Source organism: Clavelina lepadiformis, chromosome 5 (assembly GCF_947623445.1).
Source record: "Clavelina lepadiformis chromosome 5, kaClaLepa1.1, whole genome shotgun sequence".
Taxonomy (NCBI): Eukaryota; Metazoa; Chordata; class Ascidiacea; order Aplousobranchia; family Clavelinidae; genus Clavelina; species Clavelina lepadiformis.
The window spans coordinates 13555576-13566469 of NC_135244.1; the positions used below are offsets into that span (position 1 = coordinate 13555576).

Below are 10894 nucleotides of genomic sequence, written 5' to 3' on the forward strand. Positions count from 1 at the left end.
AAAGTACAACACATAAATTACGTGTGGACGTAGGGCGGTGTAAGTATACCGGTAGTTATCATCACATCAGTCTATCCCTAACCCTAACTATTCAGCTCTCCAATTTTTTTAGGTTTTGTGTGGGGGTATTTCCCTGGAATAGTGCGATAACGGCAAGCAATGTAAAAATTGCTTGCATTGTTTATTTTCAAAGTAAATAATCCAAAGTAAATAATTTCAAAGTAAATATTGCAAAGTAATGTAACACAGTTCTACAATTGTAGCTTGTGATTGATTTGGATTAAACTATTGCTTCCCGTGACCAGACTCACAGTCAATAGAAATTCGGAAAGACAGTCTGAAGAAAGGTTTTCATATGGTGATGCCTGCTTCCTCAAAGTTAAGCATTAATGGATAGTTTTGGATGGACGCACCAATCCTTTCTTTTACTTCCTGTACTTAAATTGTTTAGGCTTATGTCAGGTGTGTGAACCAATCAGCAGTTTGCAGATTTGGGAGTGCATGAGGTGAGGTGAGTCCATCTCAGGAAGCTCGTAACGCATTTTTCAAAGACATGTCGGCTGAGTAAGCGAGTGGTTCGAGCGCTGGCCTGGCAATAAATGCAGCTCAGGTTCCGTGTTCGATACCCAGCAGCACCATATCATCGTGATGCCCTTGGGCTATGGCAAGGCCTTAACAACACTTGCTCCTGTTGATATGTGCACTGCACAGTGGATCTGGTGGGCAGTTGTAAATTCGGGCAATACTATAAAAAAAGTCAAGAAACAAAAAAAAAATATCTGACAATCAGAACTTGCACAAAGTCTAACTCGGTAACCAGGGTTCCAGTGATGAGGAAGCATCGCCAGGTTTATACTATACTATACTATATTATCATACTATACCATAGGTCTACATCATCCGTCGTAAATATTCGAGTACGATTTAATAGGAAATGCAGTTCAATCTTGTGCCTTTTGGGATAGTTTTCTTTCTGTCCTCCAAATAAATACACCAATTAATCATTATGATAACGAAGTGACTATTTCACCCTATGTAGGTCACGCAGCCTGTTATGAAAAATAGGCAGTTAGGTTAGGAGTATGCGTATGCAAAAATTTGATTTTAGTTATATATGGTTTTATTGGAGTTGGATTTAGATTAGTAGGTACAGTAGACTTAGGTTAGGTTTAAGTGACTATGTTGTAACATTTGAGTTAGATTAACAAGAGACTCTGGAAAGAGCTTTGACTGCATGATTTTTTTCCGGTGAAATAGTGGCAGCCTAACATATACACAATTCTTGTAGGTGACTTAGTGAAAGCTGATAGTAATATCCTATAAATTTAAGTGTAGTGTTAAACTGGTGAAGCTAACTGACACAGAACACCTGCTGCAGCAATGCCTGGAAGGTTGAAGGTTCGAATTATAGCTGGAAGACACTTGCCAGTTATGGATCGTGCTTCTGAGTTAACTGATGCCTTTGTTGAAGTAATGACAAATTTATATATAACACTAGTTATACTCTATTTATATTGTATGCATTTTTTGTGGTTGTTATTTGATTTTATTGGTTTAATTTCAATTATTTATATCTGGTGTAATTTCTTATTATTAGTGATTAATTCATTGTTATCTGTTAGTCTTTGACATATGTGTACTTGTTGCATATATATATTTGTAGGTTAATTTGGTTTACTATATTATTCTGTATGCAGGTTAAGTTTGGGTCACTTACTTATAAAACTGAGGTTTTTCCAAAATCCCTGAATCCCACTTGGAATTCTGAATGGTTTAAGTTTGAGGTTTGAAAATCTGTTATCACGTATTGTTAAAACATTTATATACAATGGTATTTAAGCTTGTCATATAGTCCATAAGCTAAGTATATATGACATTCCTTTTTCCTGGCATGATGGAAGATGTTGTTATACGATTTTTACTTGGAATTTCGTAGTCTTTTCAATTAACTTTAACGCAGGTAGATGATGAACATTTACAAGATGAACCATTGCAAATTCGTGTCCTTGATCATGATACTTACAGTGCACATGATGCAATAGGAAAAATTTATATTGATATTGATCCACTTCTTGATGATGAATCTTCCCATGTTCTTTGTGGGTGGTTTCCAGTATATGACACCATGCATGGTTGGTAGAAAAAGAAAAAAGTTGTACAAGTAAAATACATTAGCGGTGAATACTTTTGCAACAGCTGCTACATCCTGCATTTCGCAACACTTTTCAGGAATTCGTGGTGAAATTCTGCTTACCGTCAAACTGGAATTATTTGCAGACGCAAATCAGTTTAAACAATCATCATGTGGATTTAAATTTATTTGTGGTAAGTCCCACAGCAATTAGCAAATTAACATTTTTTAATTAGTTAGAGTTCTATTTCTGTTTGAAAATTGTTGACAGAAACTCTGTTACTTAGGTGTGACAGTTCCAGAATGCTATAGAATAAAGTATATTCATGGATTTGTTCACGAATTTTTGGTTAATGAGGACCCAGAGTACAAATGGATTGATAAATTAAGAACACCAAGAGCAACAAATGAAGCTCGACAGCGTCTTTTTTCAAAAATGACCGGTGAACTTCAAAGAAGAATTGGAAGAAAGGTTGATTTTAGGAATCCTATTTTTATAAGTTTTCTCCAAAAAATACCTTTCTATGATTTAAGGTGGAAAATATGGGTGGAAATGCAGTTTTAGGTTACCAGCAACAGTTTGATATTGAGGAAGATTCTGGTATTGTTGTGAGAGGAATAGGTACTGCAGTGACTATAGAAACCAGGAAAAAGTCCAGAAAGAAATCAACCATCAGGTATATGCGTTATGTGCAACTGATCAGTTATCTAACTTTTCCCTGAATTGTAACAGCAATAAAACCAATTTTTCTCAATTTTTTTTGTTAGCAAATATTAAAAGATGAATAATCGAGATTTGATATTTAAAGGTACTTGATTTTTTGCTTTCCTAGGTCAGCTTCTTCTTCGCCAGATAAACTTACTAAGGTTAGTACTACTTCTGTTATGAAGCAATGCTGGGAAAACTAGGAAATAATTGTTAGGTTAAAGAAGTTATAGTGAAAGCGTTCTGAAAATAAATTGTTTAAATTGGTTTTTCAGGAGTTTCCATTTTACACAATGAAATCATTTCCCCCAAGATTTCTATCCAGATTATCTATCGCAGTCAATGCTCACTCAGTTAAACTATTAGAAAAAATTCATACTGGAAATTCAGGTACCTGTTTGTTTTTGCACTTAGTTGGTGTGAAACTTTTTGAATTTGTTTTACCGAGGTAACTGTCATGTTGAACATGACAGAGGATGTAGAAACGCGTGATTCGTGGTGGAATGAATTGCGACAAGAAATCAAAGGACACTGTCATGCCCTTGCTTGTAATGCTGTGATTGGATATACTGAGCATGCATCAATATGGTAATGATTAACAATCGTTTTACATTTGGTCTTAAGATTATGTACTTTGTAATTTCATACATCAAACTTGCTTCATATTAGACTGATATTTCTAATTAAATTACCAATACTATTTCATAATATCGACACTTCTCTGTACATTTTAATTTGTATAATATTCATGTAACATGCCATCTTATACTATTATAAACATAGAAATAATTTACAGTATTAAAAAAGAAAAAACGTTTCACTTATATTTTTACCAGTGATGATGTTGTTATCTTATCAGCGCAAGGTACTGCTGCAACAGTCAATCCTTTATTTTGTCCTGTATCCCAAGGTAGGTCAACATGGTTATTATTTACCAGCCATTATTTCATACTAAGATAAGTAGTGCTAGCCCACATGCATGGTGAAGTAAGCACTTTCTACAGTATAATTGCGTCGCTTTCTTTGTACAGCAGACAAAGATGAAAACTGTGATGATCACTTCTTGCAAGTAAATTTTTCAGGGTCGAAGCGAAATTCTACTTTTTCAGAATCAACTGTACAGTAAGCCTTTTGACTTTGAACATATGTTGGTATTCTTTTCCTGATCATTGTTTTTGTTCATTCCTCTAAAAACTGGATCAGTTTAGGTCCATTGATAGTGTCAAAGAATGATGTTGTTTTAGATCATTAGACGAAGACAAAGAAAACTCTCTTTTGTTATTTGAAGTTCCCAAAGAATTAACAGAGTTAGTCTGTCCAATGAAATGTCAACCATCACCGCTCAATCCCAACATTCTAGTGCCAGACATGCTCTTTACAACTGTGCATCTTCCGAACGATGTGCAGTATATAGGGAAGGGAACTGTTGTCCAGGCCAGGTTCATAAACTTTTTTAAAATGTTGTTATTGTGTTCCTATAAAGAAACAGCTTCAGAGTATTTCTTTACTAGATTTTGCCGAAGCAAAAAGAAAGGTCAAGGTGAACCAAACGCGGCGCTTGTCAGTGAATTTCTTCCCTTCATAGAATATGAGCTTCACAAGCGTCTTTATAATAAAGTAAAGGTGAGTTCATGATCTCGCCTATCTCTGCTGAAATGCATTTCTCCCGCTACATAATCTTATCTGTTTTTACAGATTCGCGGCATGAACGCACTTTTTGGACTAGAAAGCAAAATAACTTTGGGTGAAAATATCGTTGTGGGAGTAGCCACAGGCACGGCCGTTTGCTTGGCTGCTCTGCCTAAATTATGTCAGCAGTCTGCGTCAGGTAAGACTAATGATGTCTGTTAAATGATTCCGCGTATAACAAGTGTGGGTCAGTGTAAAGACGAATATAAGAATTGATCTTCAAGGTTATAATAAGTTTGAAGAGAGGTGTGTGACAATAAGTTTAACGAAATGTTTCTTATTTTAGTAGAAAGCAAAGAACCATCCACTTCTTCTTTGGAAGCTCGTTACACAAGTTTTACCAGACAATGCGTAGAAGTATTTCAATTGAAGCAAACTGTAAGCACAGTAACTATAACAAACAGTGGTAATTATTGAACAATTTATTTATTTTTTTATCACTTTTACACAGACTGAAGCCGAATGCGACCCAACGTCGAACGCTCACCCTCATCTATCTCCCAGTCCACGCAGCCCCCTTAGTCTGTCTATGGATGACAAACGTTCCTTGGTGATTGGGGTAAAACAACTTTTCATATTCCTACCAAAGGCCCTTTGACAACATTGCTCAAAATAGCTTATTTTCATTCTTCACAAAAGCGCATTATAAATTTAGATCGATGAGTTTTCTCCGCACGACGATGACGACGAATTCCACGATTTGTTGTTGAATGATTCCCTCCCTCCTCCACACTGCTATATCAGCAACATGGACATTTGTCCCGGTTTAAACGAATCGCTTACCCTCACGCAGGTTTATCGTTGTCTTATATGACGGTTTCTGGGCAAGAAATACTGTACTTAACTAAAAATATTTTTGTAAAGGGAAGGAATCTAATTTGTTCCTTGGCTCCTAGGGTTCTTCGTAATCAGGTCATGCTTAAAAACTTCAAGTTAAATAGATTAATCCCATTCTGTATCAACCAAAACTGAATTTGCAAAGAATTGTTTTGAAAATTTTATCTTTCTGACCCCGCTCATGAGCCCCAAGTTTTCACTTAAAAATTGCTAAATTTGAGAATTTCTACTGCTTGTAGAAGATTCTCCTTTTGTAAGGATTTTAGTTAACTGAGTAAACACAACTAGCGTAGTGCCTAAGAGAGAAATATGCAAGTTTTTTTTTGAAATCTAAGTGACTTTTTTACTGATTGCATGGAACAAAAGATAGAAGGACAACTGTTTTCTTTGCAGAAGCAGAATGAGTTTAGTCTAAAAATAACTGTCACAGCAAAAAGAATAAGGAATACAACAACATGTGCAGAATTTATTGGGCCAGATTCCTGGTTTAGTTTTATTGCCCAAGTCTGATGCATGAGCGGTTGGGCAAAGTATTGGCAGAATGAGGCTGTTTCATACCAGTCCGTTTAGCCTAGGTACTCTTCCGTTTGCTTGGTGAAAATTGTTATTGATGCTACGGAAAGATAAATGCAGCTAATGACAGGCTAACCCACCCAATGGGTTAACTAAAAATCCTTGACAAAGGGAGAATCTTCTTCAAGTAGTAGAGGAACAGAAACGGAAGTTGCAAAGTTTTCCAAAACAGAACTGAGGTCACCATTCCCACTATAAAATACTAGGGTTGAGCCAATACGAACCAACACGAATAGATTCGTGGATTCTCGCCTTTGTGGAAAAATCGGGCGGACACAAATTCTGACAACGGCGAACTTAAACACAAAAATACTGACAAATTTCTCGACTTTGTTAGAAAATGATGAGTCAACATTTCTTCCTGAAGGTCATTTACGTAAGGATTTTGATTTTCAAATCGGCTTTTGATCATTAATTTTTAACAATTATATCACGTAACTTTTTGACGAAATTTTATCATTTGGTGCCGATACGAATATATTCGGAATTTACTCGTGTCGAGCTTTATGACATTCGGATTCGCACGAGCCCGAATATTTCGTCCACGTGGCACATTTCTGTAAAATACAGTATATTGTATTGTCGGGATGAGTTTGCGGCAAAAGCTGTGTCACCATTTTCTTATCTCCCTGTGTTCTTACGTTCATCGTGTGCTGTATATACAATTTTTCAGTATTATGAAAGTAACAAATTGGACTTCAGAACCGTACATTTATGATGAACAAAATCCAAAATCTGGTATACTGGCTATAAAATGGGCAATTCTTTTTGAAGTACAATTATGCTTTTATAACTAAATACGACTAAGATGCTTTTAAAGATGTTCACTGATTTCACATTTACAAGAATTTTTAAAAATTGTTTTAAATTTCTCACAGCGTGATAAATCTAAGTTTTTCAATATTTTCGATTTGGGGGGAATACCGAAGTTTAGCGATAGCGATTTAAATATTTTAAGTGAAAACTTTGGGGCTCATGAACCGGGTCGGAAAGCCAAAATTTTCAAAAATTTTTTTTGCAAGTTTAGTTTTTGTTGATACAGAATAAAATTAGTCTACTTAATTTAAACTTTTTAAACATGCCCTGAATATGAAGAGCCCTACAGGCCCCAGTCCCTAAGTAACTCGTTCTAGGTAATAGTGATTTTGTATGGTAGTGTTACAGTTTTGTATTGTGCATATATCTCACCGATGTGATTTTCTCAGATGTTTTCACTGTTGTGGCGGGTACGTTATGACGATGACGCAAATGACAAAACTCTTAACGAAGGCTTGACCAGATGTTGCGAACAAGCGATGAAGACTCTGTGGTTTCGTTTGCGCAGGAACAATCCGGTTTGTTTCATCGCCAAGGCTAGGTTTCTTCTCGTTCTAGCTGATGATGACGAACTTCAAGTAAGTTCGCTTATTATAGAAAGTAATTGTCAGTTGTCGCTTGTAATTTGATGATCACGCAGATTTCATAAAAATGAGAAAAAAGTACATCGTAATTTCAAAAGCATTTACAAAACCAAAATTAAAGCCTTTGTCCCACAACGACTTGAAAAAGCCGTAAGTAAGTCCTTGCCACATGAATAGAATCGTGCAGACATTCATGCTAAGTCGACAATAAAGAGGTTTAATTAAGTTTTTGTGAGATTATACAGATTAATAAGTTGGTACAAAACTTTCTTCTCTTGCTTTTAGATTTGGATCACTGGCGCTGCCTTGATCCCGGACACCAAGGCTCCTAAAGATTCGAACAAAAAAATATCTTTTAGAAATTCAGCTCCGGTCAGAGCGAAGAGCGGATTGCTTCAAGAACCGGATCTCGCAAAAGAAGATGACGTTGAATCAAACGATGAAGGAGCCATGCTAAGCCTTGGTCTGGATGCGAGGAAATTTTCGGCATCTTTCATTTCAAGGCCGCTCTCCCCGCTCTATCGGAAGTTGAAGAGGACAAATACCGTTGGAAGTCGCAACCGATACGATTCAACATCCAGCGGGGCGAGTAAGACAGCAGCGAGAAACCGACATTTTAGTGAAGGGGGAAGCAGCATCTCGGACATCGACCACCGAGATTTAAACGAGGCATCAGAGCCGGTTGAGATCACCCCCATGTCATACATGTGCGACCGAGCTACCGTCCGCCATATTGGCGTTCTCAATATGTTTATAATCCGGGAAACAACGGCTGTGCGTGGTTCTGATGAAGAGATCCCATCGGCTGAACCGGCGCATGGGACAGGTTGTAGCTGGTTTGTCTCGCGCTCTCTGACGGAGACAAATGCATTAATACGTGCCCACGTTGTGGCGCTTGGTGGCAACGCTTTGACATCATACAAGTCGTCACATTGTGTTTTGAAAGAAAGTTTGGCTAAAAATGAAGCTCAGTGTTTAATTCACGTTAGTGGCGATGTGGTATTAATTGATTGATAAGGTACAAGGTCCTAGTTTATTATTCACCACAGTTTATTCTGCTCACTGTGGCAGTCACCTTCTTGCATTGACCGTTGTACTGTCCAGTTGTTTTACACGATGACCACTATGAATGCCTGTCAGTCAAATTAAGCAGTCGCCGTGATTTCTACCCAGACGTTTTAAACCAAAGATCTTCCTCTGATGAGGTTCCGCTTGACTAAACTTGACAATTTTTCATGTCATTGGATACTAGCAAGCCCCAAAATCTCGCGCCACGCGTATACCCGAACGCAATTAAGATCGTGCTAAGTGTTTTGAACTATATTAGTACCAATAGCGCGGACTAGACGGCTAGTCGTTTACCTCGCCACTGTTCACAACTCGCAACAAACAATTGCATATTGTGTGTTTAGGAAATTCGAAGCTGATGTCATTGCTTTGTCGCTGAAAAAAGATGTTTTCGGTGGAGTGTGTGCATGTCAGTATTCCGGGTCCCTATTTAAGTTCCGGAGTATAATTAAAGGAATATCACTTTGATTTATATGTATTTCATTCTCGCGCAGCCCTATGTCCTATGCCACCTTTTGTCAATTACACCTTAACGGCACTTTGCTAAGTGTAAGACCGGACCAATAAACTATCGTTTAAGAAGTCTCTGTCTCAGAAAATTTAAATTAATTAGGTATCATGATTAGTGCAAATGATGAAATAAAGATATATGTCTTCTTGTTTACGTTCAAGCGATTTATTGAAATATGCTGACACAGGCTAAGCGTCGTCATTATGATCTGCATATTTGGTAAATACCAGTGAGAAATATCACATCAATTATGCAAGCAACCTCCTTTCAACTAATCGAGTGGATAAAGTGACATTTGTTTACATGTTCCATAAGCTTGTACGATTTACGGGGTTTAAAAATATCAAAATCAAATGTCATTTACGATTACAAACCATTGTAAATAGACAACTTATTAATGGCGAATCTCGCTGAATTACCGGCTTGTGTGTAACCTGCTGAAACGTTGTTCTTTTTATGAAAAATTTTAATTCGTAGCGTGCTTCAGTGGGCAACTTCGTTATGAAATTGTTGGGAGACGATTGAAGTAATTCGATTTCTTCTATTTTCGTTTCACACCGTCGTGCAATTATACCAGTCTTGCGCGCACACGGAAAAAGTGCCAATTTAAATTGTTTACAGGTGAGTAAATCTGCTAAAGTTTGCTAATTTCTGAAACCGCATCTTCGAAATGTCCAACAGGAAAATTAAGCCTTTTTCTGCGGCTTTGCTAGAGTTAATTAGTCCATAGTCGCCATACTTTATCGTTTACAATTTCCAGTAATTTTTTCACAGCAACATCCGTTTTTTCCATTTATGATTAATTCCACATAGAATTAACTTTTCCAAGACCTTCCACGAAATCTGATAGTTTATTGCTGCAAATGTAAACCTGCGACTTTGATAACATGTGAGATAGATGCATTATTTGCGTTTAATTCATAATATGATTCAAATGTTTTGAGAAGAATTCCAAATTAAAACATGCTGACAAAGTAACCATATGTCTTAAGCTTGGTCGGCATTCACCCACAACGAATAGCGCCCCACCTTCTGCGGTTGTTCTGTCTGTCAGTTGTCTCGTACAATGCTGTAATAGTCCAGAGGTCGTGGCTACTCAGGTACTGAAAATTAATGCCGTGTTCTTGAGAAGATTACTGGAGAAATCAGTGACTGACACCAATTGCGGTCGACTTTTTAAAATGATAAATTTGTTTTGCATATCCATTCCAGCACAATCCGCAGTCGTCTTACCGCTGTTAAATTAGCTGGTGCTGAAAGGCCGCTATTAGAGCAAGTGAACTCCAAGGTTCGATTAAAGTATGAGATTTGCTGAATGACAATTGCCAATTACGCGGATAATTACGTATTGCTTGTTAAATAGAAATGGACAGAGAAATTACATGCGGGCTTTAGTCAAGAACATTTTAATATTTTCGAGTTCTGTGACGTTTGCCACACACGTCGTATACAATATACAATCTGAGTGTAATCCGGAGCTAAACAAATGATACGATTAGAGACGTGAGTGATTTAACGCAGAATGCCGAAACGGAATGGCTTTCCATAAAATGTCAAACTTTTGCTCTCGCATAACGAAATCGATGACATTATAAAAACATTTAGGCTACCATTCAGAGTGATATAATCCTTAGACAAACGGAATTAAATGCTGCAACTGTTCCTTTCTCAGAGATCTAAAATGTTGACAAAACTTGGGTAACGCAAGAGAACGCATCCGTATATCCTATCTCTTGTGAAATCATTTCATAGCTGAGCTACCTGCTGGAAAAAAGCTTGCGCATTCAATAACTCTTGGGCCGCATATCAAGTTCATCTAAAACCATGAAAGAAAATATCATATTATTCCACAGATTCCATCATCAAACAGATGGCATTTGTTACTATGGTTTTGTCTTCTCCCCCAACGTTATTCTAGCAATTGGACAATCACAACAGTTATTTAAACTTATTTGCTATTGAATCCAGCGCGCGCCTTT

General features: G+C 37.1%; 1 protein-coding gene across 3 annotated transcripts; it reads left to right on the plus strand.

Moving 5' to 3' along the window:
• The first annotated feature begins 1292 nt into the window (after positions 1-1292).
• On the plus strand, positions 1293-8986 carry LOC143458797 (C2 domain-containing protein 5-like). 3 transcript variants are annotated; one of them, XM_076955667.1, is made up of 19 exons: positions 1293-1470; positions 1698-1784; positions 1961-2132; positions 2230-2325; positions 2419-2603; positions 2666-2808; positions 2965-2998; positions 3113-3227; positions 3311-3425; positions 3674-3747; positions 3869-3959; positions 4082-4276; positions 4349-4460; positions 4533-4665; positions 4813-4904; positions 4978-5085; positions 5182-5319; positions 7142-7330; positions 7622-8986. In XM_076955667.1, exons 1-19 carry the CDS (start codon positions 1381-1383, stop codon positions 8348-8350), a joined length of 2898 nt encoding a protein of 965 aa, XP_076811782.1. In that variant the 5' UTR covers positions 1293-1380; the 3' UTR covers positions 8351-8986. The 3 variants fall into 3 exon arrangements, with proteins under 3 accessions (XP_076811782.1, XP_076811784.1, XP_076811783.1); XM_076955669.1 differs by having other exon boundaries at positions 4816-4904; XM_076955668.1 differs by having other exon boundaries at positions 3872-3959.
• The last annotated feature ends 1908 nt before the right edge of the window (positions 8987-10894 follow it).